This window comes from Microtus ochrogaster, unplaced genomic scaffold, assembly GCF_000317375.1.
Source record: "Microtus ochrogaster isolate Prairie Vole_2 unplaced genomic scaffold, MicOch1.0 UNK1, whole genome shotgun sequence".
In the NCBI taxonomy this organism is placed as follows: Eukaryota; Metazoa; Chordata; class Mammalia; order Rodentia; family Cricetidae; genus Microtus; species Microtus ochrogaster.
This window is the reverse complement of record NW_004949099.1, coordinates 28,280,944-28,308,802: the sequence shown is the minus strand read 5'-3', so window position 1 is coordinate 28,308,802 and position 27,859 is coordinate 28,280,944. Positions and strand designations below refer to the sequence as shown.

Below are 27,859 nucleotides of genomic sequence, written 5' to 3'. Positions count from 1 at the left end.
TGTGGAGAGTGGGGGAGGGTAGGAGGAGGCTGGGGCTTTTGTTTCACCTAGGACAGCTGAACCCTTCATGAAGTGGGAAGCTATAGGGTGAATCAGGATGTGGGATGTCTGTCTGGGGCCTGGGGGAGTGTAGGTCTGGAGACCTGGACTGTGATCTTCCTAGGTGTGGTTCTGGGGTGGGGGAGGGGAAGCGAGAGTCTGGAAGTTCCAGGAGTTCCCTGTAGGTGAGACAGGAACCTCGGCAGAGAGCATGACCAACCCATTTCCCCAAGGAACAAGTCATATTCCCTCCCTGAGCCTCAGGGGCTTCTGCCAGGTACACACTCCCTCCTGCTGTGGCTTGTCTTAGGCAAAAGGGAAAAGAAGTCAGGCACTGAGAGTCTTTGGTACTGGTGACCATGGGCACAACCTCCACAGAGCCAATGTTTTTGGAGCGATGACCCAAGTCTAGCCTGAAGAGCTTTGTATCCTGGAGGTGACCACGTCCCTGGTGGACCAGCAGGCATCCTCGTGACAACAAATACCATCGCGGCAAGCCCTGCCTTCCCCAGGTAAAGGGCTAACCTGAGGCTGCAACATCAGCGATGGATCTCTTGGTGACGTGAGCCATGAAGCCCACGATGGAGAAGATGACGAAGCCGGCGAACATGCTGGTGCAGGAGTTGATGCAGCAAACAATGATGGAGTCCCTGAAGGGCAGGAGGGCCTGTGAGGTGCGCGGTGGGGGAGCCCGTGAGGTGAGGCGGGGTTTGACTACAGGATGGTGGGACCAGAGGGCAGTGACTTCTGAGGGAAGGGAAGAAGGTTCTAGAAGAGAAACTATAAGGTCTGGTGGCCCTAGAAGGGCAATTTCAGAGCAAGACAGGAAGGGTAGGGTAGGAAGGAAGGGGCCACCTAAGACGGCAAGGAGGGACCTAATATGCAAAGAGCCAGGGCAGGTATGATTACAGAAGGTATGGCCTCAGGGCTTGGGTTCCACAAGGAATGTAGTCTTAGATGAAAAGCATGGCCTCCAGTGTGTGACAAGAGTGCCGGAGACAGGCGTGAATTACTGAGGTAGGCAAGGAGGCAAGGAGGCAGAGAGGTAGGCAAGCATTCCTGGGCCCTAGGCTCAAAGTGCCTCTCCCAGGAAGGCGTGATGATGGGCGTGGTCAGGAAGGAACGTCAGGACCCGCCCCCTCACACCTGTACACATTGTTGTGGAAAGAGTTGTAGCTTCCAAGAGCGATCAGGGACCCCAGGCCCAGCCCGTAGGAGAAGAAGATCTGGGTGGCTGCGTCGAGCCACACCTGTGGGCAGAGGATCAGAACCTCAGAACCGATGAAGTACAGAATCATCATCGTAGCTCGCCTACCCAGGAGTCCTCAGCTCCACCTGACATGCTCAGGTACTTAAGGGCGGCAGTGTGCTCTAGACCCCGCGGAGGTACTTAAGGGCGGCAGTGTGCTCTAGACCCCGCGGACCCAGTGGGGTGGGGAGGGGCGAGGCACTCACCTCCGAATCCGATAACTTGCGGAAATTGGGCGTGATGTAAAAGAGGATCCCCTCCTTGGCCCCAGGCAGCGTCACTCCACGGAAGAACAGGATGATAAGCATGATGTAGGGGTACGTGGCAGAGAAGTAGACCACCTACGAGCAAAACAGCACCAGATTGATCGATGCCCCCTCGGGGAGCCTCAACCTAACCCTGATTCCTAGCCTGCGAGCGTGCCTGCCTTTCTGAAGCCCCTCCATGGAGTCTGAACCACTGTCTCAGTGCCCGTTCCCCCATTCCTGTCTTCTCCCCTTCCTCCCTCGGTCCCTCCTCCTCCTCCTAGGTGTATGAGGCTGGTACCTGTCTGTGGCCAAGAGCGAGACACCTTCTGTGAGAGACACTTCTCCACCCTCCACCTCCTGCCAGAGGCCACACCCCATGCCTGGAATTCTCTGTGAAGCTCAGGGCTGGCTTCGAACTCACAGTGATCCCCTTGCCTCCTCGTTCTCAGTGTTTGGGTTACAGGAGTGAGCTCTAATTTTTAATCTTGTTGTTTGGGTTTTTTGTTTGCTTGTGTGTTTGTTTTTCTTTGAGACAAGATCTCATTATGTAGTCTTGGCTGGCCTGGAATTCTGAGAACCACCTACCTCTGCCCCTGGAGGGCTGAGACTAGGGATGTGTGCCACCATATCCAGCCCCCACCTCTATTTTTTTTATTTTTTATTTCCACATTATCCAAGTTACACATACGACAGCAGGGAAAGTTTAAAGTCCATGTTGACACACACACAAGGTCCCATAAACAGCTCCTATCAGTTACGTGAGGGACAGGCCACACACGGCTGACATCTCTGTTTCCCAGTGCCTAGAGCATTCAGTGGACTCTGTAGATGTCGGACAATCATTCAACATTTCAGTTCTTCACTTTTTCTGTGTGGCTGACCGCACGTCCTTGCAAAAAGGGCTCAAATGACTGTGTCACCTCTTCGACGTGTGTGAAGCTAAAACACCTTCCTGCTCAGTTCTTAAAGGCTGCCTCACTGTCTCAGGAAGAAATGATCTTTAGTTACAGAAGGTCCTTTGGGCAGTGCCAGCCTCCTCCATGATTTTCCAGCTATACAGGGATCTAAACGCAACACGAAACCTGTCTGTATACAATTTTTTTTTTAATTTGAAAAAGTGTTATTTCATGCTTGGAAAACTTCCAGCCATGCAATTACTAAATCTAATACCATCAATTTTTTCTAGCTTGCAACTTACATTGCTTTAGAACCTTCTGGAAACAGAACTGCAACTAGCAGGGTATGGTGGCCTCTATGTTGAGCAGAGATGTTTAAACTTTGTCTTCTGTCTAAGAAACTGCTTTGTGCACTGAGCTCTTTGCAATCTCGATTGTTCCCAAGTCTGATGTGATTCCCACATTGGAGATGGTAAGCATGGGTAGATACTGAGTTACCTTAGTCTCTCTTATTGGACTCTGAGATCCCTCAGTATTAGAAAAAGTAGCCACAAACCATGAAAACAAAACAACAACAATAAAAAAAACCCAACTTAAAAAAAAAAAAGAGCACTCATCATCAGTAGAACCAGCAGGCTGTGTAACTTTGGGTAATTTCTTACCTTCCCTGAGCCTTGTTTTTGTTTGTCTAGCAAATGGGTGTGATTTTCAACCCCAATGAGCAAAGAGGCTGGTCGAATGAGGACACAGGCCAAGCCTAATACATTTCCTGTCTGTACTTCCCTATTCTCCGCACTCAGCAGGAGGCTGAGCACACAGTAGGTGTTCAATAGAAACTTGCTGAAGGACAGATAGAGGGTCAACATCCCCAGTTGATACAGGAAGGAGGCTCCCCACTCTATGTTTCTGATAAGAATTCTGGGCGCCCCTCCCCACCCACCAATGGTTAAAACTGCTATTAAACACTGAGTTTCCACGTAGAGGGTATCGGCCAGCATTCTGCATAGATTGTCCTGCAGCTACTAATGGATGAGGGGATTGAAGTTCAGAGGGGTCTTGGGACTTGTCCCACTCCACACAGCTGTTCCCTGGGGAGCTGAGGTTCTAACTCTTCTCTGAAGCCCCGAACAAAGCCCCCACTTTTCTGCTTCCTGGAGGTACCTGGGAGGGCCCGAAAACCTGCCTCTGCTCGCCCTAGTCCTGGAGATAGATGAGGGGTCTCCTGACCCCAGCACAGGATCTGAGGACCTGGAGGGTCCCAGGGCCTACTAGACTGCAACACAAGTGTGTACCACCTCTGTTCCCTTTAGATCAAAGTCAGGAGTAAGTCAGCTAGCCCTGTCTCCACATTCTCCAACAGGACTCGAGGCCAGCTGCCCTCCTGAGCCAGCGTCCAGATGGCTCCAGCCAGTGACCCAGCCTGATCCCCATCTGCACTTGTGTAATTAGAAGGAAAGGACAAGCACCCTCCACAGTGTTGCAGATCCTGACAGGTGCCGATGAACCACAGGGTATGTGCTATTTCATAGCAGAAAAATGAGTTTCAGGGGGACAGAGTGACACGCCCATGGTCACAGAGCCAACTTGCTATCACGCAAGGATATGAACTTGGGGATATGTGCCACTAGTCATCCATCCCTTCATCCATGGGTCAGGATAAAAGATGGCATCCTGGGTCCCTGTACTGGGCACAGGGTGGCACAGAACAAGTGCCAGGGGAAGCTGGTTCAGTGACCTTAGAGGAACACCGGTCATCTAGTGATGGCTCCATCAAGCCCAGTGGCATCTGTGACCCTGGCACTGGCTGGTCTCATTTCACAGGACTGTACTGAGGCACAGAGAGCTGAAAGCCCTTAACTAAAGTTAGATGGAGCTTGTAGGTGAGCCCTGGTCCAGGACACACCTCCTCCTGTAGAACTGTCCCCTCTCCTGTGTGCCCCCGTTATGCAGACACACACTTTCCTACCTTTCCAGTCCAACCAACACCCTTCCAGATGCAGAAATACACAAGCACCCAGGCAATGGCCAGCGTGATGGCTAGTGGCCAGCGGATCTGTCCTGGCTTGTCCAGCCCATCCGTCATCTGGTGCATGTTGCGCCTGGGGATGGAGGAAGAAGGAAAGGGTCACATGAGGCCAGCAAGAGGTGAGTGACCAGGGCTCCAACACAGATCACACCTTCCTCGGGGGTTCTGATGACACAATGACCTTGTAATTTGGACAGGGACCTTGGAGCCATGACACTCACCCTGGAGACTGTCTAGCAGGAGCAGGATTTGGGTCAACTGTGACTCCTGGGCTACTGCACCTCTACTCTGCTCTACCCAGCCTTATGGGATCCTCCTAAATCCCAGGTAGGACCATGTGGTCACTCTGGTCACTCTCCTGCCTGAGACCCTCTTGTCTGGACCTGAGCCCTCCCAAGCGCCACAGCTTGCCCTTGCTTCTCAGCACCGTCCCTCACTGGCACCTTCTGCAGCTGCTCCCCTCACTGAGCTGGCACACACATGCTTTCTCGTGTCCCCCTGACCCCCCATTCCACCTGTTACAGTGAGCAGCAACATCCTCCTGTGGGCTGGCCCAGGGCATCTCCCCTACCCTGTATATCCTCCTACCAGTATGGATCATTTGAGGCTATCAATGCCTGTTGGCATGCTCAGGTCTCTAATTACGCTGGCACACAACAGGTGTTCAAGAAACATTAGGGGGTGAATAGCTGAAGGAAAAGCCACATTACCTGCTGCCATGCTCTGGCATAACCTCCCCAGCCCCCCGCTGACACCACTGGCACAATATTCCCAGTCCCCCGCTGACACCCACTGGTACACCCTCCCCAGCCCCCTGCAGACACCCACTGGCACACCCTCCACAGCCCCCTGCAGACACCCACTGGCACACCCTCCACAGTCCCCCGCTGACACCCATTGGCACATCCTCCACAGCCCCCCGCTGTTACCCAGTGGCACACCCTCCCCAGCCCCCCGTTGACACTCACTGGCACACCCTCCACAGCCCTGTGCCCAGTCCCCACTCACTCCCAGAACTCCACCACAGCGCTAGTCATGTTGGTGGTATTGACCAGGCTATAGTTGGAGAAGCAGCGGTCAGTGTTCCAGGGGTTGTCACACTGTTTCCATGGCAGGGTCTGTAAGGGCAGAGTCACAGACGGATTCCACTAAGCCCCTGGGGCTGGCCAGAGGGGACTCCACTCCCCCTGCCCACGCTTATCACCCTTTGTACCTGCACACAGCTGTTTTCCCACCTCTCCTTCCCAACAGCTCTCAGAGGCAGGTGGACAAAACCACGATACCCAAATGTGACCTCCTGACTCACTCACCAAGGACCAACTTCCAAGCTACACTGTGTCCACCGGGATGACCAGAGTAGACTGGGTCTGTCCCGTGTGTAGCCTAGCTCTAGGCTCTTCATACAGGACTTAATGGGGGTGAGTTTCCCCTTTTGTTTCCTTCCTCTTTCTGGTCAGACACAGACCACGTAAAATTCCTTGTGCCCCTCAGCAGCATGAAGCACACACAATTGTGAAGCACCACCTTCTAGAAATGCCATCTGCTTTGCTCACTAACTTCCCATCCTCCAGGCTCCCCTCACGATGCCTTCTGTCTCTTGGAGTCTGACTACTTGCCGGTAGGATCACACAGCATCTGTTCTCTGTGATGGCCTTATTGTCTTACAAAACACGATGCTGTGATAATATGGCCTAGGCCCCAGAGTTTCTGAGACGCTGCTTTTGCTTCTTTGAACTCAGAGACAGAACTGCTGGATCACGTTCATAAACGAGAGCAGTGAGGGCTCAGAGAAGTGACAGCTCATCCATTCCTGAGGTTGCACAGCTGGTGGAGAGTCAGCATTCAGACCCATGCCTGAATCTGAGTCCATACAAAGTGTGCCAGCAGATCCAACCGTGGGATGCCTGAAGTGCTAGACTGAGGTCTTTAGTGTGGCTGGCCACGGATGATGCTATAGGAGACAGACGATACCCCTCATTTAAGGACTGACCCAGGGAGCACATTGGGGACCCCCACAGCCCGTGTGGGCCCTGACCACTGTGGTCAGCCTACAGCCACTCACTGTGGTGAAGGAGTTGTACAGGTAATAGATGGCCCAGGAGATGATGACAATGTAGTAGATGTTCAGCCAGAAGGACAGCACAGCCGCAGCAAGACCCACGCCTGGGGTGGAACACACACAGCGCATGCTCAGATATGGATTCAAGGCTTCCTCTCTCTGAGGACCTTGGGTGAGGCCACTCCACCTGCCCAGCACCCCCCCACACACTCACCCTTGAACATGGGAGCCAGCTTCCACACGCCTAGGCCCCCAATGGAGGTGTACTGGCCTAGAGAACACTCCAGAAGGAAGAGAGGAACACCCGCAAAGATGAGTGTCAGGAAATATGGGATCAGGAAGGCCCCTGGAGGAGAGACATAATCATGGCCCTGAGTCTCCTGCAGCATTCCATTGTGTCCCACCCACAAAGTATCGCCCAGGACCAAAGACATTCCTTCATTCAAAATGAACCCTAGCCCTTGCAAGAGACAGACGCTTCAGACATCACTGCCACAGACAAACGTAACTGGGGACTCGTAATTAGAGGATAAGAGGTGATAAAGAGATCTGTTCTCAAAGCTCCTCCCTTCCCTTAAGGCAGACCCAAAAGATACAAAGACCTGGCCCGAGGTCACCAGGTGGCCACCTACCACCACCATTTTTCCCACAGAGGTAAGGGAACCGCCACACGTTGCCCAGCCCTATGGCGTAGCCCACGCAGGACATGAGGAAGTCGAAGCGACCCTTCCATGTGTCCCGGTCAGGGAGGTCCCCGGCCTTCTTCTGCACCTTGACCACCAAGGTTTTGGGCTTGTCGCTGGCCACAGGGGCCTCGCTGACCTCAGTAGAGATCTGCCCATCGGCCACCTTGCTGTTGTCAGTCGCCATGTCTCGAAATACAAACTTGGCAGCAGGGGTCCTGGTGGGTGGACGTGTGATGTCAGCCCCGGTCCACGTGGACAGCAGCTTTGCAGCCTGGGGACATTGTAGGAGGACAGAGTGGGTTACAGAGAAAGGGCAGGGGACCCTGAAAGTGCTTTGAGTTCTAATCCCCACCCACTTTAACATGTCGGGGCTGTGCAACTTTATCTAATTGCTTCCATCTCTCTGTGCTCTGTTCCAGCTTTTTAAAGCAAGGACAGCAGCACACCTCTTAATGGACTGTTGAGAGGGAATGCAGAAGAAGCCATGTTTGGTGGAACACTAGACTGAGGGTGGAGGGTCATGATGAGGGCGGCCTGCAATATACAGCGAAGATCAAAAAAGCAAACAGAAAGAAAAAGAATCTTGTTTGTAACCAGCTGAGTACATAGCGCTTAGTACTACGACCTAACACTCCAGTGTTTGTGTGTGTGTGTGTGTGTGTGTGTGTGTGTGTGTGTATGTGTGTGTGTGTGTGTGTGTGTGCATGTGTGCAGGTATACATGTGCAGGTATGTGTGTTTCTTTGTGGGGCAGATGTCAACCTTGGGTCCATTTTTCTTGAGACAGTGTGTGTCTCTTGCTTGGGACTGAACTCAGGGCCTCACGTTGGTTCTGAGTCCAAGTACTTTACTGAGTCATTGCCATGATTGCTCTGAGCTTCAGTTTCCCCATCTGTAGAATGGGGCCCATCTCCTGTGCCCCAGATGGTTGCTTATCTTACCCGATGGCTCTCTGCAGCGGGTCCTCTCCTTAAGGCTCCCTCCGCAGAGCCTGCAGAATAAAGTGGGGAGACAGTCAGGGAGATGAATGGGCAGGGTAGGCCAAAGGGCTCTGGACAGTTGGCAGGAAGCAACAGGCAGGGGGAAGCAGCTGAGACACAGGCTGTGCGTGTGACTGCAGAGTGAGTCCATGCAGCTCAGAACTGGCCCGCGGATGCGGAGACATGCAGGATAGGCTGTGTTAGGAGGATAGTCGTGGCGATGGGCAGGGTGTTCCATAATTTTATTGGGGGAAAAGAGGAACCAGGGGTAGGTCAAAGCTCAGGGCCTGCAGGGTATCGGGAACTGGGCTGATAATTTCTTTTCTTTTTTTCAATATACAAAATTAAAGTTTACTCCAGCTGATACTTTTCTCCATCCTCCATATAAACGTGCAGAAGGGTTATAAAAATGATGCCAGTGCAGGGAAGAGCCTTTTATTTTTTTTTAGTGTGAGGAAGTAGGCCTATTTAAGGTTCTGCCCCCTAAGCATGCCAACAGACATCCATGGAATTTATTTTCTTCTTTGTGTGCTAACATTTTTTTTTCTAGAACATTCTATAGAAGCTGTCTAACAAAATGATGCAAACTAAACTTATGGAACCCACAGAACAAACTGGATCACAGGAAGGAAGTGCTGCTTCATGGCTCCCACATAGGAGATGAGCAAAAGCCGTGGGTAGGTAGCATGGGCATTGTGCCTAGGGGCTGCCTCAGATGCCCTGTGTGTAGTGCGTGGCCTTCAGCCCCTCACATGCAGCCTGTTACCCAGCACCACCGTGTCCTCCTCATGGGAACACTTCACGATCACCCCTGCTTCTTTTCAAAGGCCTGCTCAGTTTGAGCCTCTTGCATAGTGATAGGCTTGTTTTGAATTTTTATCTCCATTCCGGCCAGGTCTGGCCAGGTCTGGCCCCATCAGGAAGCTGTGGCCTCAGGTAGAGGCAGCCTGCACCTTCCAGGATAGAGAGAGCAGGAGGCTGAAGATGAGGCCGGCTCCAGCGTCAAGATATGCAGGCAACTCGGGTGGGACAAACAAATGGGCTCACTTCTTTCGTGACCACAGTGTCCTCGGTTGTCCCACTATCCCAGTAGGCTCCAGCTGCCATATTTATTTAGAATGATCAAATCAACCTCAGGCCAGGTCTGACCGTGTGATCTAAGCTAGCCAATTAGATTCCTTCCCAGGGATCTGAGACATCACGGGCTGCCCAGCCTGTACTCAAGTGTGGCAGAGAGAGCCAGCTGTTGAGGAAGAGGATATCTTGCTGATGTTCTAGTCTGCACTTCCAGGGTCTTTTAAAAGCCCAGCTGCTCTCCTCTGGGATGCCAGTGTCCCTACTATGGCTTTTAATGAAGTGTCAGGTCGGTTGTGAGGCTTGGCTCCCACCAATGTCACCGTTGCTAGAGTGGTTGTCACAAAGCTGAATTCCACCTTCTAGGCTCTCTCCGGCTGTGTCTCAGGAAGATTCAACAAGACGGCCATAGACTCCCAGCTTCCATAAGGCTGCTGTCATTATTCAACAGTGGCCTGTGGCATTCTGTGACTGCAGCACTGATGGGTGGTCATATGTGGCTCAAAGACTCCTTGACCCCTTGGGTCCTCAGGGAAGGCAGTCCACAAGTCCTCAAGTCCATCCCAAGGGTCCCAGGCAGGGCTACTTGGAAGAGCTGGCCCCGAGGGAGCCAGGCTGCCATTTCTGTTTTCTGGAAATGTGTATCTGGATTCATGCAAACACCTGCAGCATCTGAGAAAGAGCTGCAGAGCCAAGAGCTGTGATTTCATGTCTGCGTCTGAACATAAACAAAGGAGGCTGGTGTGAAGGAACTGGTGCCCGCGGGAGGACTCGGGATGCAGAGACTGACTTGCCTATTACGGAAGCCACCTTATTCCTGAGTCTGACCTTGGCTCCCTCCAGGACCTGCTCATGCTCGGTGAGCTGCCTAGCCTCTCTGACCCCATCTGGATAAATGGGGGAGGGGGCGGAGATGAGAACAGAAAGGCCAGGCGCAGATGCAGGATAACTCCTAACTCCGGCACTGGCTGACAGGGGCTCAGGAAATCTCAGGCACTAGGTGGACATTCACCCTTTCACCTGGAGATGATCTGCACCCAGGACTCCCGACTGCACGCATGTGAGAATACACCAGCAGGGCTAACACAGGGACGGAGGGCCACACACTCTGAGACTCTGGTCCCTCAGAGTCTCAGCACTTCAGAAGCCAGGTATCAGTCCTAGTGGTAAACACGTGAATCTCTTCTCTGTGTGGGTCTTTACGTCAGTCGGAACAGGAAGAGGTCCAGCTCATCCCCGGTAGAGGCTGAGAGGGGAGCTGGGCTGGAGTAATGTGCACGGGGACTGGTTGTGAGGCAAACAGAAGACTCACTGAGAGGAGAGAGTTAATGAAAGAGACCAGAAGGGTGGTGAGCGATTCAGTGATGGCCTACGCCTCTTCAGTGTGGTTCTGGGACCAAGTCCTGAAATCATTGACAAAAACATAGCTAAGCAGAAAGAGTTCTGTGGGTTTTTCCAGGAAGGAGTGAGGAGTTGAAAGCCCTAGATCAGATGTGGCAAATGGGTCAGAAGTGGCCCTTGGGCTTGTTTTATTTGGCCAGAACAACAAAATTCAGTTTGAATTATTAGTTGGAAATGTGACACTCTGGGATACAGTGTTTGAAGCAGTGCAAAGACCCCAAGGCCGGAAGGAGCTCTTGGTGTTCGCAGAGAGGTCAAGAAGGGCGCAGGTCCAGGTGGAGGGGTGACAGGGGTCATGTCACACAAGGTCTTGGAGGTTGCAGTTCAAATGATATTTTTTTGTATTATAAATGGGTGGGGCTCTCAGTCTCAGAGTCCAAGAGAGACATGGGGACTTGGTCTCGGCTGCTAGGGCACTGGGCCTGCGGTAGCATAGAGATGGGCAGCCCAGGGCTGAAGCAGTGGTCAGTTGTGCAAGAGGGGCATGGACAATCTCCCTCTGTCTCCTGGCTTCAGAGGGCCTGGTGTGGAAGGAAGTAGGCAGAGGCCGGGAAGCCTGGGCTGGAGAGCCAGGGGTGCCATTGTCCCAGCTCATGGGTTGTGGGTCGGGGGAGGCAGAGCAATCAGCTTGCCTCTCTCCCCGCTTCCCTTTCCTCCCTCCCCTTTCCCTGCTTCTCTCACCCCTCCTCCTTTCTCCCTCCCTGGCTGGGCTCACTGCTGCTTCATCTTGCTCCCTCTCTTCTGCTCCGTAATTACTGGAATGGCAGAGGCTTGCAGCAGCTGTAATAGCCCCCACTTGCTTTTATCTCTTTCAGAACTGTGATGGTTCAAGAAAGAAATTAATATTGGGCTTGGCATCATTCCAAGAGGAAACAATGCATTTTATTATCTGATTGAGAGAGAAATGCTAGGCCCACCCTTGGGACATCTGCTGTGTACTCAAGTCCCCGTGCGTCGATCCTGTCACAGAAGTGCTGCATGTATTAGGCACCTACTGTATTCCAGGCATGTCACAGGAGTTCTAGTGCCCAGACTTACTACTGCTACTTAGGTTGGATTACTATACACCCCGGAGAGAAGGGAACTGAGGACTGCCAGCCTAGGGCTGCAGTCAGGGTGCTCTCAGGGGGTGGTTCCAGCCTTGCTCTGCACAGGGCAGCTCTGGTAGCAGCAGTGTCCGCTGGGACAGGTAGTGTGGCACAGGTGTGCTGGACCTGGAAGCTGTGAGGGAGGGAACGCAGATTTTGTGGGGCTGGCTTCCCATCTGATCTCTGCAGGGTTCTTAATTGGGATATTTGGCTTGGGCTAGTTTTGGGCTTCAAGAATGTGGTGAGAATCGAAGCCAGGACACACAGGATGTGCCAATAAGGGGCAGTTCCAGGTGCCAGGCAAAGAGATGATCAGCCATACACACGCTCATAAGGAGCAACTCGCAACGACGACAGCAAGCCCACGGGAAAGAGGTGAGAGGGATGTGAGGTCCTGGGGGGCCACAGGTGTTCAGGGGAAAAGGGCCGCTTCCGGCAAGATTGATGGGACTGTCCAGCTGCACCTCCAGAACAGTCCCCTCCAGAACAGTCCCCTCCAGAACAGTCCCCTCCAGAACAGTCCCCGTTCTTGGACCCTCAGCTGACACATAAGGGGACCAAAGAACCTCCCTGGTCTAGACGGGCTCTATACAACATTTATATGTCTGCATAAAGCCCAGAGAAGGCCGGCACAAGCTCAGGATCACACAACACAAGAGTGACTTTATCTTTCCAGTCTTTGAACTCTCCCACACTCATTCAAGAACTGCAAACCTCTTGACCACCTCAGCCTACCCTGGGGTCAGCAGCAGCCCTAGTACTGGATGCTGGGAAAGCCTAGCATCCACTGGGGAGTTCCAGGAAGCCACTTCTTTTCTCAGAGCTCCACGGAAAACCCTCACGGAGTGTTGTGGTTTCCAGCTTCATGTCTGACCCAGAGAAGAGTAAGATACCGAAGCTACACGGTCAATAGTCCCGTCTTGCAGTCATGATGCCATATCTCAAAGAGGTCAAATGAGCTGTCCCAGATCACCCAGAACTTAACCTGGGCCCTAGAGTCAGAGCCTGGCCTACCGCCTCCCTTAGCTTGTGCATCCTGGGCCCAAGCCTGGGTAAATTCTCTGTGACTTTTAGGCTCCCTGGGCACAGAATCCATAGCAGTTGGAATGGCCACAGTGGGAGGGCTGGGGCTGCTAGGAGATGAAGTTGTCCGTGCAAGAGGAAGAGGAAGCTGAGGCTCTGGTCCTTCCAGGGAGAGGGCAGCTGAAGGTACCCTAATACCCTGTTGAGAACATCATCAAATGTATAAGCTGTGCTGCTCTGAATAACTATTAAGCTATCAATTAGCAACCATTGTACTCCGCAGAAGAGTAAACGGAGGCACAGAGAGGCAAAGCAACTTGTCAAGTTCTCCTAGCCAGAAGCTGGGTGTTGAGATTTGAGTGAGAGGTGACGTGACAGCCTGACCAGTAACCCTCATTCGGCTGAAGACCCTGGCTCTCAGCTCATGAACTCACCAGCCATGGGGAGGAGCACTGAGCTCACACCTCACTAGCTGGGTAGCCTCAAGCCAACCGCTTGCCCTCTGTGCCTTAGTTGCCTCCTGTGTGTAAGCGGAGGGGCAGGGCTCTGCTTCCCAGTGACCTTAGCTTCCTCATTCCGATTTCATCCTTTTTCTCTCTCCATCACACCATCGGCATCCTGCCAAACCCCATTCTGACGCCTAATTATCTGGTGTCTGGTGGTGCACCTCATTTTGTTGAGGCAATTTTCAATCTAATCTGCCCGGCATCGAGTGAGCCAGGTCCCATGCTGGGGACTGGGGGATGAGATTCGAGATGGAGTCTGCAGTCTCCTTATGGAGCTCCCAGGACATTTGAGAGATGAACACAGATGGACCAGTACCACAGACTCCTTCCTGGGCATAGCCAGTTGCTGTACAGGACCTTGTGTGCAGGAAGGTGTGTTTATTCTACAGTGGGGCCGCAGATCTAACCCACTGAAGCTTCCTGTGCCTTTAATATATCTGTATATTTCCTATACCATGTCATTTGACCCCCATCACATGCCCATTGCACAGATATGGAAATGGAGGCCCAGATAAGGAAAGCCTGCGAAAGTCCAGGAGAGGGTGGTTAGATTGGTTGCCCAAGCTCCTGAGCATGAATGTCTGTGGGGACACAGGACCACCAGCACACAGGGGATTTGACACCACTGCCTGGTCCTTGTGAGAGAGGTGCCAGATCTGTACAGATGGGACTCGGTGTCCCCTACAGCTCCACACACAGCACCGGATGCATGTGTATTCTCCTGACTTCCATCCTTAAGGTCCAAGGACAGCGTATATCCTCAAGCCGGTGTTGGGCCAAGTGTTTAAGAAGGGGATTTCAGGAAACAAAGCAAAAGGCTGGATGGGTGGCAGCTGCTGCTTTCCCTGGTATAAACACTTGCATGCCAGACCACTGGGGCCAGTTGGAGGAACCCCCAAGATGTGGCAGGACAGTAGGGCTTTGTCTCTAGTTCTGTAGATAGCATTTGAGATGCTGTTTCTTATGCAGCCAGGATCCTCACTACCCAGTTATCTCATGCTGGAGCCTTCTGATGCTTCCTATAAAGAAAGCCCCGAACCACCCCCTTCGCTGGCTCTGAGCATGCTCTGTAGCCCCCAAGTGTGCCAGCTTACTGCTCTCCCCACCCACCCCAGCATCAGCATCCCAGACCTAAGAGAGGGCAGGGAGGCATGGAGGATGGATATGAAGGAGGGAGGAATGGAGAGGGGAGGATTAGGAAAATAAGAGGGGGGAGAAGGAAAAATAAGAGGAGGCCGAGGGCTGGGAGATGATGGCAAGGAGGAAGAATAGAGGAAAGTGAGGAGGAAGGGAGAGGATCGAGGAGAGAGGGGGAAGGGGAGGGGTGGTAGAATGGACTCCTGTTCTGCAGACCCGGACTGTATCCCTTCCTAAGTACTCAGGGAAGGAGGGAGCACACACTCACCAGACGCAATCTGAGATTGGAGGAGCCCAAGGTCATTCATGGGAAATGATCTGAATTCAAATTTGGCCTCAGGACACGGGTCATTGATTTCTTCTGTATCCTAACTAGGTTCGAGGTGCTAAACCCCCTACGCAGACTTCCATGCAGGCAGCTGCCTGCACATCCAGTCCTGCACTGGACACAAGACAACCTCACAGAGGCGAGCCAGGGGTGCTAGCCCCTCTCCTTTCCTGACCTCCTGTGGTGGCGAAGGCAGGTTCTCTGGAGGGCCTCTGTTCCAAGGCCGCCTCTGCAAAGACTCGGAGCTCGGCCCACCGGAAGGATTAACTGGGACCAGGAAATGAATGACAGGGTGACCACTTGGCACTCGCTCACATGGCTCTCTGCCTTGTAAAAGCACTCTGAGAGCCCATGGGGTTAAATAACCATTCTGCCTTTTCCAGAATGTTGGAAACTCCCACAGGAGTTAACAGAATGCAAATTTGGGGGAGTGGGGACTCTTGCCAGAGCAAGTTGAATTAATCACATCCCTAGTAAGTCACACATAGAAGTGAGGCCAGGAGGAGGCCTGTCTGGGTGGCACAGAATAGCTCGGCAGTGAAGGTAACCAGGGACAGTTTCAAGGTTCCTGGCCAAGCATCCATACTGGGGACACCCTCCCCAACAGTGTCACAGGCTTTACCCAGCCCTCCTAGAGGCTAATGGTCAGCAACAAGGTCACTGAAGGTTGCCCAAGAACCAGTGCTCTTTGGGATGAATGTGTTTGTCTTATATGATGTCTGCTTAGAATTTTCAGATCTGAATTTGCATCCCCTGGAGAGGGAGCTGAGCCCCAACATTACTGTCACCTTGTCCCTAACTCCCTTAGTTACGGTTGTGACCACTTGGCCCCAGTGGGCTTTGATTTGCAGTCCTATGGTACATGGTGCCACCATGGTTCCACAGCAGAGTGCTTCTCTGGGTGTAGGCGAAGGGTGAGGGTAGAGGCGGCCCTTTCTAGGGGTGTCAGTGTCTCGTGGTGATGGAGTTCAGAAAAGCATGCCAGGCATCTGCTTTCTATCAGGAAACAACAAATCCCATTCCTCTTTTCATAAGATCTCAGACAGGGTAAAAATACCCAGAGCAATGGTTCTCAACCTTCCTAATGCTGCGTCCCTTTCATATGGCTCCTCACATTCTGGTGACCCCTAGCCATAAAATTATTTTGTTGCTATTTCATAACTGTAACTTTGCTTCTGTTATGAATCCTAATGTAAATATCTGTACTTTCCGATGGACTTAGGCAACTGCCCTGAAAGGGTTGTTTTACCTTCTTCCCCAGGGGTCCAGGCCCACGGGTTAAGAAGCACTGGCCTAGAGTACTTTACAAGGATGAGAGGGGCTGTGTTCTCAGAATTGACAAAGGGTAGAGTTAGGGGGTCTAAGGCTGATTTTATGTTTATAAAGATGCACAGAGGCTCACTTTCACGTCTGCTGCTCACTCCTCTCCTCGGCTTTCCAGAGAGATTCCACGAGATGACTCTCCACCCTCTCCTTACAGTGAAAATCCTGATAGAGGAAGAATCCCAGAAGATGGTATAGGGACTGAACAAATTCCATAGGCTTCAGCCTATGGATAGCACCTGCTTGGGGTCAAAGGGTGAGCAGATGTTTGTCACAAACTAAGACGGGAAGAGCAGAGCGGGACCCTGGTGCTGGGAGCAGGGCAACCTGCTTCTGAGTCACCGTCTGAGAGTAAAGGTTAGTCATAAGCTCTCCGTGCAAATGGAGCGTCTCATTTGAGGACTCGCGCTTAGAGAGCACAGTGAGGTGAGTACCTAGGACCCAAGACAATGGTGACAGCTGACATCGCTTGTTTTGAGGTATTGGTAGGGAACCAGGCAGAGGAATGATGTTGGGAGTTCTCAGCTACATGCAACAGATGACGGCAGCCGGGGAAATCCCAGGGAGAGGTTGATCATTTCAAACTCTTCCAGTGAACTCCTCAAAAATGAGAAGGTTGCCAAAAACCTTGACTAAATGTGAACAGTTCTCTGCCACTGAAGGAGTCCCTTGTCCCTCTCCTGACTGCAGATGAAGGTTTGGGGAACCTGTTAGCCAACACTGTTGGCTGTGTGTAGGGGACGCACAAGCAGGATACAACCTCATCTTAAGGACTGGGTCTGCTCAGACAGGTTCAGGAAAAGGGACAAAATGGTCGCCTGCTTCCATCTCCATTGGCACTTGCAATTCTCCCTCAGGGATGGCTGCACGCCCAAATCCAGCTCTCTCTCTCTCTCTCTTTCCACTTCCAAGAAGGAATGGGGTGACAGCCAGCTCACATCCCTATCAGCATGCAAGTGATACACTCTGGGGTTCCTCAAGGTGTTACCCTCACATTCTCTGATCCAAGAGAGAAATGTATTTTACCAGCTCTCCAGGCGAGAGACATCAATGGTGTGGGTGAGAATATTTTCCAAAGAGGCCTGCGGCCTGCAGTCATTTACACAGCTGGCGGAAGGAACCCGTCTCCTTCAGTGCGGCGTGCTCGCAAGATTTTAGGGATGCAGCTCACACAGCATGCAGAGCATTGTGTCTGTTTCTGAGGATGGAGGCGTTTGTATGTCTTCTGACGGATGTCCTAGCCTGGGGACAAGCATCTTGTGCCCCTGTACTGGCTTCAGCAACTTTCATTCTTGCAACTTCACCGGTGGCAGCAGTGACCCCTGACCTTCATCTTTCTCCTTGGGCTAATGACAGATGGTGGCTGCTATAGAGGGAGTCAGTTGGGACTAGCTGGTGGCTTCACCTACCATACCGTACATCGTTTTGTAATGTCCTCTGAGGTGGGGAATGGCATTCCTCCCATTTTCCAGCTGAGGATGCTGAGGCTCAAAGATGCATGACTTGCCCAGAGGCACGGAACTAAAGGGATGGGGGGGGGGGTTGACTTTGACTTCAAAGCTGATGCTCTGGCAGCGTGCAGTGTCCTCTTCCTTTGGGCTGACCTGTTCCAGGAGGTCCAGCAGAATCTGTACATTCACTGTCTTTGTCACCGAGGAGGAACCAGAGCTCTGCTAGGCCCTGAGACCACCCTCCTGAGACCCCAGCAGTTGGCTTCCACCCCCTAGAATAGGCTTTCCCCGCAGCAGTGGGAAGCACAGGGCCAGCTCTGCCCTTGCCTCTGCTCTACCTAATTCTATGACAGCGAAGTGCCCCTTTCTGAGTGGGTTGAGAAAGGAAGGAACTCAACAACAGTGAGCGTCTCGACAGTGACTCCATCCCTGCGCGCCCATCTCTGCACACCCATGCATCCTGGCTGGGGAGCCTAATGCTTCAACATAGTCCCTTCTGCTTTCCACGGGCTCCCTCACTCCAGAAGCTCCCGGATCAGCATTCCACACGCATCGCTCTCCTTGTGCAACGCCATTATCTCCCGAGGACACATGCTCCGTTGTCACGGCAACCAGAGTCCTTCCTCCAACTCCATTTAATAATTTCTCAACAGTCAAGCTGGGCTGGCTTGGGGCAGGGGAAAGAGCAGCAAGGCTGGGTGAGAAGTTCTGGGTCCTAGCATCTGTTGGGCCTAGGACAACTGTCTAGGCCTCAGTTTACCCATCTGTAACACAGGGCTGCCTACAGTGGGTGTGCTTGTGGTTTTAGCTTCAAAATCCCGAGAAGCAGCCTGCTAGGTCTAAAAACACCACTATAGCGACCAATGTGGGAGGTTAGGATAATATTTTAGGCCAGAGAATGAACTGGAAGCTGTCTTGAGTGGTGGCAGTCTTTCCTGATAAACCAATTCTAACATGTCATCCCCAGACACTGAACCATCTCCCCGACCCCCCAGCATTAGAGTTGGTTGGTTGGGATACACAGTTCCACCAGCAGTCATCATAGACCCCTTTCTTCCCATTCTGTGGATGGGCAAACTGAGGCAGAACAGCCTGGGTAAGGTCCATGTTCTCCTCAGAAACCAGTGACATACTATCTAGGAAGCTGAAGCAATAGGACATGAAGAATGGCCTGTCTACTGGCTGCCTCTCTACCCACTTAGCCCTTAGCTCCTATTGCTATGGTCCCCAGCTGTGTGATTTCTGGCTGTCACTCAAGGAACCACGCGGATGATGGAGAAGGAAAGGGAATGATGATCTGGGTCCCTGAAGAGATACAGTTTCCACAATGAGAAGCTCTTCTTTTCCAGAACCTGGCACACAGTAGGCACACAACATTCTATCTGGTGTGACCGAATGCCCACACCTGTCCTAACCAGTATCTAACTTATTTAGGTCCCCGGAGGCCTCCAGAAAAGTCTCCCAAAGCTGCCATGGATGGATGTCCCGGAAACAGTTGAGGACCCCAAGCCTAGGAAGGACACTGGCGCCTCTGGGACCTAGTGAGCCTCCAAGGCTGCAGAGGGGTGCTCTGCCCTGGCCCTGGCTGATGGCATCCCTTTTGAGCAGGCTGCCGGCAGCCCTGCACCGCCATTGATCTCCCCCGACTTGGCGTTCCCATTGAAGCCCTAGCAAAGGAGAGGAACCACATCTGCTTTGTCATTACTGCCATCCAATGCCATTTGGAGAAAGAGCGCTCGGTCTTACCCAGCCATTAGTCTCAGGAGGGTGTCATGGAGAAATTCAGGGGGTGAGGAGGAAGTGGGATGGGCAGCTTCCCTCCCCCAACGGAGCCTGGAGCCTGAGGAACAGGCAGCAGCAAAAGGACAACTATCCTGGTCAGCAGTCCTGAGAAGAGACACATCCATGGTCCCTGCAGCCTAAAGCCAGGCAGGAGGTGACTCTCCGCTTCCTTCTCGGGTGTGCTAGCTAGGGTCTCATGGAGTGCCAGCTCTGTCATTGTCTGTGAACTAACTTGGGACACCCCTTCAATTCTGGTGTCTCTGTTTCTTATGGAGGATCTTGGTACTGTGGCTGGCTCTGTATCATGTCACAGAGTCAATATTAGGGGGGTGACCCCATGTGTCATCTGCACTTTCTTTCTGAGAAAACCTGTTAAATGGCACACACCTGCATTTAAACCCCATTTTTACAAACATACATAGATAAGACTGCTTCTCGCCTTTCTCCATGAATACTGTTTTTTGTTTTTGTTTTTTTTATTTTTTGCAAAGGTGGGAGGTGTTACGGTTTCCTATTTTTTTTTTTTTTAATTACACGCGAGTCCTTGATCTCAAGCTCTGGAAGCAGTCACAGTAATTGCAAAGAATGAGAGCCATCTCCTCACAGCTCCTCCTGTCGCCTCTGCACAGCCTTCTCTCTGCTCAGGTGCTTTTCAAAGAAGTGAACAACATGGAAAAACATGGGCTTCGGCGTTAGCAAAACCCCATCCAAACATAGCTGACAAGCAGGGCACCCACTCGGGTCCCTGCCTCAGAGCGGAGGAGAGCATCCACCCCAGCACCAACCTTGCAGTGGGGGAAATGAGGGGCTCAGCCTTGCCCAGGGGCTGGAGGTGAGGCACACGGGCAGCAGTCACATAACTGGCCAACCTTGTCCAGGGCCTGGAGGTGGGACACTCGGGCAGCAGTCAGATGACCGGTCAGGTTCTTTAGTCCACCTTACAACAGCTAGGGGACTGGAGAAGCCCCCAGGCCTCCTACCTCCCCTACTGCACCCCAGAGGCAAGTATCCCAAACAGGTAAGATGTCACAGCCATCAGCACAGCAAGTGTTCAACATCCATTCTAAGCAGGTGATCTATCTATTCTGTACCCATCCCCCCATTAGTGTTGAGCTCACTTGTAGCCACGTGATGCTCCGACAGTGGTCTTCAGATAAACTGGCTTACATAGGAATGTCGCTCCACATCCTTCCTGGCTTCTGAGACCACAGACCCCTCTGTATAACCTAACAAAGGCTGGAGGGTTCATGTCACCCCAATTCCTTCAAATGGGCATGCCTGTGTCATGCAGGCCTGTTTGAGAACACACATCTCTCCCTCCTCCATATCTGGCTACTGCCGAGACCAAAGGATCACACTTTTGAACCCTAAACTCTGACCATGACCAAGACAATGACAGTTTTTGGTCAGAGCCCAGATAAGGCTCAAATAAGTAGAGAGACAGTTCTTTACTCGGCAGTCTCTGGGTTGAGCCCATTCTTGACATCCGCCACCTCAACCCCCGGTGCTGTGGGTTCCTCTTCTAGCCAGTATGGTGCTACCCAGGCTCCCTCTCAGGAAGAAGGGCTCAGTAAAGAGGACCCGTGTCGGCTGCAAAGCCAAGGTACAGGCAAGGGCTTGGAGTCCTTTGAGCCTCAGTTTCCCCAAAAGGTGAGGATAGTAATGGTAAGAGTGTCTTTGGAGTGCCTGGCTCAACTAAGAAAGTGCTTTGAAAACCAAAATTCTACATATTAGATGAGTAAATATTCTCTCCCTGAGCCAAGAGTCAATCAGATTTAGGTCAAGGTCAATCAGATTTAGATAGAAAAACTATCTGAAAATAAGATTCTCTCTGGTTGATAGAAGACTCTTCTCTAGGATTCTTCTCTAATCCTTTCCTCTGTTACTTCCCCATCCCACCAGCAAGGGCGTGGTTTACAAACTATAAAGTGCTGCTCTGATAACCAGGAGTCGTGTGGTCAGCACCAGTTTGCAGCCAAAACATTGGCTCCAAATGTCTACACTCCTCTCATGGCAACTGCGTGCTCTCTCTGCTCTTCTCAAGCAGGAAGGCCAGGGAGGCAACCTGCTGCCAGCGCCTCCCAGGGCATCTTTGACCTTGAACGTCCCTCTGTCTAAGGCTCAGCTAGCTCAAGAGCTGGCGCAAGACACTGGCCTTGCAGACATCAGGCAGCTGACAGGTGAGCAGTGTGGCAGGTCACTGTCTGAAGCAGCCACCAATTTCTGCCTTTCCCACTTGCTTGTGTGTCAGGATTACACCCAGCCCCAGAAGCCCAGAGCCCCTTTGCCAGCTGAGGGGCCCAGCACCTTAATGCGCTTCGCTCCACCCAAGTGCATATCTCCCCCACCTTTTGATTGCCACCACCAGTCATTCTCCAAGACCTGGTCTCCTTGTAATTTCCAATTTGTGAGAAATATAAAAATAGAAGGCTATTTGCTGCAGGCAGCTCACATCGAATCGGATGCCCCTTTCTGTGTCATGTCAGATCACTGGAAACGGAACTGATGGCTTCCTTGGGCTGCTCTCAATGGCTCTCAGAGCAGGGAGGTGGGGGGAACAAAAGATGAGAAACCCAGGAGTTTGGGAAAGGTGGTGGCCAGGTGCATGTCACCAATACCAGCTTTAAGTGACGTGCAGGCCACAGATCCCTTTGAATAGGATGGTGATCTCAGCTAGAATCTCAGTTCTGCATTATAACGGCAGAGGTCACCAAACTTCAGCTTCCTCCTGCAGGCAAGAGCCTCCAGGCAGATGCCCAGCCTGGAGATGAGGGGGCTCAGGGGCTGGAGGCAGACCCTGAGGTTTCCTAGCAGGCTGCGCCTGGGCGCCACAGCAGGAGGTATCTTCTGCAGGGGAGCTTACGGCGGAGTTTGGACTCAGGGTCATTTACTGTCCTCCTCTGCACACCTCACAGGGGCTTGCGGAAATTAACTGCCACCACAAAAGTGCAGCACGGCCACATTCCCTGGCATTTTGGCAGTGTGGCAGCAAGGACAGCTGTCACTGTATCTGCAATGCTGTCCTGGGGACAAGGGTTCTTGAAAACTCTGCCTTTGTTTATAGCCAAATTCCAGGTTACAGCTTGTGCTCACACCTACCGCCTGTACCAGGAAGGGTCTCTGGTCTGAGTGGGTTTCACTGGCCTTCCTTCCACAGCCGTGGGATCAGGGTTGGTCAGGAGATAACAACAGCGGTGGGTGTCTAAGAAGTTTACAGACACCTCTCCCAGGAAGCCCTATTTTGAGATTCGAATCTGGCCACCCAGCCTCTTTACTCTTAGGGGCCAAGTTCTCTTCCACTACTTCACAATGGCTTTCAGAGAATAGGGCAAAGCTGATGAGAGAGAGAGAGAGAGAGAGAGAGAGAGAGAGAGAGAGAGAGAGAGAGAGAGAGAAAGGAAAAATAAGAAGGAAGGAAGAAAAGAAGGATGGAAAAGAAAAAAGAAAAAGGAAACTTAAAAAGTCAGCAAATCTTGGAGCAGTGGCTGCTTGGTGACCTCACCACTGAGGGAGGAACTGCTCTCTTTAGCTGTGTGTGTGGGGGACTGCTTTTTGCAGTTGAAGTCATTTCAAGGTCATTTGAAGTCATTTTAAGGTCATTTCCATCCCAGCAAAGGCTGACCAGGTGAAGAATTGGCGACATTGCACAGTTGAGTGGAAGGGACAGCTCTTATTTAGGCAAAGACAGGCCTGTTGCCACCCTGCCATTTCGGGACCAGGCAAGGTGACAAAGGGGCTCTCATTGGGTTTGGCTTCAGGAATTCCTCTGAGGGAGAAGGAAGCTGGGTGAACACAGCTTGGGACCGAGGGACTATCTGGCAAGCTATGGAACAGGACGCAAGGAAAGGCATGGCTTCCAGCTTACTTGCATGGTCATGGGGAGCCTTTGGGATGCTGAGGGCTGCAAATTGTGGCCAAGGCTGGATTTGCTAGGGTCGACCCTTGGCCAGGCATCTGACATCAACATAAGCAAGAGGCAAGGAGGAAAAGACAACTCTGAGTTTCAGGCGACTTGAGAGATCTCTCACAGCCAGTCCTAGGGACAGGATTTCTACAGGAGGGCAATTTATTTAATGCTGCTCTGGACCTGTGCCTTGCAGGAAAGGAAGAGAAGCAACCATTTTTCTGACAGCAGGTCCGGAGGAACTGTCCCAGTCCACCATGAAATCCCACTGTCTGTGACCTACACTTGACTATCCCACTTTACAGCTGTGAAGATGTGTGGCCAGAGAAGCACAATAAGGCAGCCTCGGCTGGGGAATCAGAAGAGCAGGGCCAAATCTTTGCCGCAACTCCTCCTCTCTGTGTGACCTTGGGCAAGTCACTCCCCACCCCCCTTGTCTCATTCTCCCTTGATTCTAAAGTAGGGCTTAGGGCAGCTCCCCCCCCCCTCTTTTTTTTAGTGAGGTTAGGATAGAAATTACAAGCTTGGCACACCAAAAGGCTTCAACATTCCATTTCTTCTTTCCAAGGGGGACTAGAACTTGGCCAAGGTCACCCAGCCAAGCAATGGCAGTGTTCAGCCCAAACTGAACCCTCACCCAGGGCGCATTCATTCGTTCCTGGCTGTGGATTCGAAGGAAGTATTTTACAGCCTTCCTGTCTCACCGACACAGGCAGATAAGGGCAGGTCCCTGCTAGCTGGACCATTAGGCAATCACCTTCCTCCCAGGTGGGCTTTATTCTCGAACACATTGAGTTCCTTCTCGGTGGATGAATTCACAGCCTTAGCTCCTGAGTTACCAGGAATGTCAAATACTGTGCTGACAGAAGTGTGGAGGCTCTGCATCTTTCCTTAGCCTCGCCTTGGCCTCTGAACTCCTCATTAGAGCCTCATTCCAGAGACCCTACTTCCAAGGAAGGAGGGTTCCACTGGGGAATGACCACTACTGCTTTCTCCTTCGGTGGTAGCTGCCTGTCTTCTGTGCCTTTCTCGGGGAACCCCACTCCACAGAGGCTCTGGGGACAGGCCGGCCTGTGTCTCGCTGCCTGGGACTCACTGTTTGTCCTCTCCTCACTGGCCACCAAGCCAGCACTTGGCTAGAGACAGAGCGCTTTCTTTGTTTGCCGCCTGCCTGGCAATTCCTTTCTGAAGCTCGAGGGAGGCTCAGCCATTTTGCCCTCCTGCTCTGGGGAAAACTCCCCGGTTTCTCCTCTCTCAGCAGGGACTCAACCTCCCAGGGCCACTTTCTCACCTTCTCCTTTGCTTTGAAGAGGTTCTGAGGATGCTTTGACTTGGAGGTGCTAGGTCTGGTTCAGTCTCCCCAGAACTGGGGTGGGGGAAGACTGCAGAACACTTTGAATTCCCACAGACCTCTTTTGTTTTGCAATTTGGAAGTTGGGGTATGTGGGCTCCACTATTTCCACCAAAGTTCACAACAACAGATATATAGAAATACAGGCAGGACCCAGTACATCATTTTTTTTCTCTTGCCCAACACACACCCCGCATGCCATAGAAAAACTGGGGCTAGCATCAAGTTCCGCTCAGCTGGACATAGTCCCTTCCCTGATATGGTCACAGTCCCGTTCACCCTGATCTTCGTGGCCAGGAGGTTCAGTCCATGGACCTTATGTATCTTGGTCTTAACAACTGGCTTTCAAAAATCCAATTTTCTCCTTGAGACGCGGGTCTAATTTGAAAGGATGTTGGCTCTGTACAGAGCTGGCATTCTGAGTCTCTTGTTGGAAGCCCAGAGCAACCACAGAACAGGACCTCTGTGGGTGTCACCCATGGGGACGGGGATGAGTGTATACAGGGGGATTGGGCATGGAGAACCTATGGTCATTCACAAAAAGGAAGGAAGGTTTGCCACCCGCTGTAAGTCCTGGCCCGACCCACCTCTTGCACTGGGCAACTCTTGGGTGAGCAGGGCAGCAGCACCAGCTTGCGCGCGCTCAGCCCAGGCTGTTGTGCACTTTCTTGAAGCTAGGGTTTCCAGAGAGCTTGAAGTGCCCCAGAATGGAAAGGAGATGTCCCCATCCTCAGGTGGTCCCTAGCCTTTACATCCTTCCCGCCCCAGAGAGAATGAAGCATGCAGAAACTGGGGACGTGGCGCACGTTAGTCTAGCTCCCTCCTGGATAGCCCGTCGTCGACTGGGAAATGAACCAGGACATCGACGGCACCCAGCCTCTTGTGACCCTCCCGCCTCCGGAGCATCCCTGGGCTGCAGCCGGCGCACGTCGGAGGCGAGGACGGGGATCGCTGTAGCCTAGGAACCCACCCTCCACCCAGCACCCCGACGCCAGCTCCCCTCCTACCTGCAGCCGGGGCTGCGCGGGCCGCTCCGGGCTCGGCCGCGCTAGGACGCGGGCGCCTGGGCTCCTGGGCTCGCACAGCTCGCCTGCAACCTCTCAGCTCGCTAGGGCTTCGAGGGCGGACGGAGGGGCGGGGTTATAGGACACGCCCACCGGGCGGGGCTTGTCCGCGCCGTCTTGCCCGCCCCTACTCTGCTGACTCCACCTCGCCTTTCCCACCTTTTGTGCTCCTGCACCTCTCTCCCACTTACCTCTGTTCTACTCTCCTCCTCCTTCTACCCTGCACCCCTCCCCCTCTGCCTTCGCCTCGCTCTACCAGCCCCCTCCTCCCTCTGCCTGGCTCCCCTCCTTCCTCTGTTGGCAGCCTCTTTCCCTCGGCCCTGCTCCCCTCCTTCTCGCCCCCCTTCTCTCTGTTCACTCCTCTCTTCCGCTCTCTCTGACCTCCTTCTCTCTCCCAGCCCTGCTCCCTCTCCATCTTCTTGTTGGCCTCAAAGGTTTACTTCAATTTGTCTTTTGGTTTCTCTGGCTCTGTCAGACCTTCTCTCTTGGGGGTACTGTGGGAGCTGGTTTAGAACTCTTGAGCCCTCCCTTCCTCTCCTGTCTGTTGCTGCCTTGCTGTTTCTACCTGGAGATACTAGGCTGGGAAAGATGGCCTCTGCAGGGGTGTGTCATGAAGGGGTGTGTGTGCGTGCATGCTTGTGTGTACAGCAGACTACAATCTGTGTATTTACAGCAGACTACAATCTGTGCATGTGTGTGCATTTGTGTGTACAGCAGACTACAATCTGTATTTACAGCAGACTAAAATCTGCGCATGTGTGTGTACAGCAGACTACAATCTGTGTGTGTATGTGTGTACAGCAGACTCCAATCTGCACGTGTGTGTGCATGTGTGTATACAGCAGACTACACTCTGCGCATGTGTGTGCATGTGTGCGTATACAGCAGACTCCAATCTGGAAACCCAGGGTTGGCTAAGACGCCTAGGTGCTCTGCTTCCAGCTCGTGAGGTGTGAGGGGTTGGTTGTCTAGACCATCCCTGCTTCGGACCAGCCCCAGCACAGTGCCAGCTGCCTCTCTCCCCAAGTCCAGACCTCCTGGCTCCTTCCATAGAGCCTTTGGGGGAATGGCCATGCCTGTATTTTCCACAGTCCCCCCAAACTCAGAAAGAACTTCTCTGCTGCTATGGTGCCCTCCCCGCTTCTGTCCCCAAGTCTGGTATTTACTATTTGATTTTCCATTCACTATTTTCGTCCATCGTGGGGTCATCAGCCTCAACTCCCAAAGGCCACCCAAACTCACTTTCTCCACACTCACTTCCACAAGAACGGAGGCTTAGCACTCTCTGGAACCCCCTGACTGGTTACTGGGTGCTGTCTGTGCTTCAAACAAATCTTTCATGAGCTCCTTTAGTGCAACCTATGCTGGTTCGGGCTTAGGGACACAGTGGTAGACACAGGCCCTAGCTCTTATGGGGCCAGTGAGAGAAACAGGCTTTCTTGGAAAAAACATTAGGGAGCCTAGAATGACAAAAACAGCCAGGGCCATCGTGAGGGTCTGTAGTAGTATATTACTTGTATTTTAATAAACAAATCTTGCCGGAAGACCAGAGGCAAAGCTAAAGCCACTAGAGGTCAGGTAATGGTGACACACATCTTTAATCCTAGGATTTGGGAGATAGAGGCAGATGGATCTCTGTGAGTTCAAGGCTACTCTGGCCTACACAAGATCAATACAGAAACAAATTCGGTGGTGGTGGCCGACACCTTTAACCCCAGTACTAGTGGGAATTTAAAATGGGAGGAGAGAGAGGCTTAGTTTGTAGTCACCCAGCTTTGGTAGAGGTAAGACTTCTCTGCTGGCTTGGCTGCTTTGCTTTTCTGATTTTCGGGTTGAACCCCAATTTCTGTCTCAGTGTTTTTATTATTTGTGCTGCAAGGTTCCTAGCCCAGGTTGGGATGACAGTTGCATCCATTCAGGAAAGTGCCACTGGGGAGGGGGCGTGGTTAAATGTACAAAACTGTTAGGGGAAATCTGGGTGTGGAAGCAAGGGGAAGGGTTGCTTTTGCAAGCGTGCTAACCCTTCCTATGTCTTCCTGTCTCAGGACCTCTGTTTTTACTGAGGGACCTTCTCCCAACTCCTCCCACTCATAAGACTGGGTAGAGAACCCACTTCCGCAAGTGGGACTGTGACCCTGCCAGTCAGGACATATCGCCTCAAAGCAAGGGCATGCGACAGATGTTAGGCTAATGACACCTCCATTTGGGACTTTTACCAAAAGTCTTTGTCATCGACAGGTTTCTA

At 52.4% G+C, this 27,859-nt stretch overlaps 1 protein-coding gene across 1 annotated transcript in view; it reads right to left on the bottom strand.

The window, feature by feature from the left end:
- Positions 1-25,661, bottom strand: part of Slc6a1 (solute carrier family 6 member 1) — a 35,052-nt gene extending 9,391 nt beyond the window's left edge. The window contains exons 1-10 of the mRNA XM_005365028.2: positions 25,558-25,661; positions 8,144-8,193; positions 7,150-7,474; positions 6,732-6,863; positions 6,521-6,621; positions 5,467-5,576; positions 4,399-4,531; positions 1,495-1,629; positions 1,186-1,289; positions 565-689 (exon numbers count right to left, since the gene is read on the bottom strand). Of these exons, the coding sequence (XP_005365085.1) occupies positions 565-689; positions 1,186-1,289; positions 1,495-1,629; positions 4,399-4,531; positions 5,467-5,576; positions 6,521-6,621; positions 6,732-6,863; positions 7,150-7,387 (1,078 nt within the window). The 5' untranslated portion in view covers positions 7,388-7,474; positions 8,144-8,193; positions 25,558-25,661. The remainder of the gene's footprint in view (positions 1-564; positions 690-1,185; positions 1,290-1,494; positions 1,630-4,398; positions 4,532-5,466; positions 5,577-6,520; positions 6,622-6,731; positions 6,864-7,149; positions 7,475-8,143; positions 8,194-25,557) is intronic.
- Positions 25,662-27,859: the final 2,198 nt, after the last annotated feature.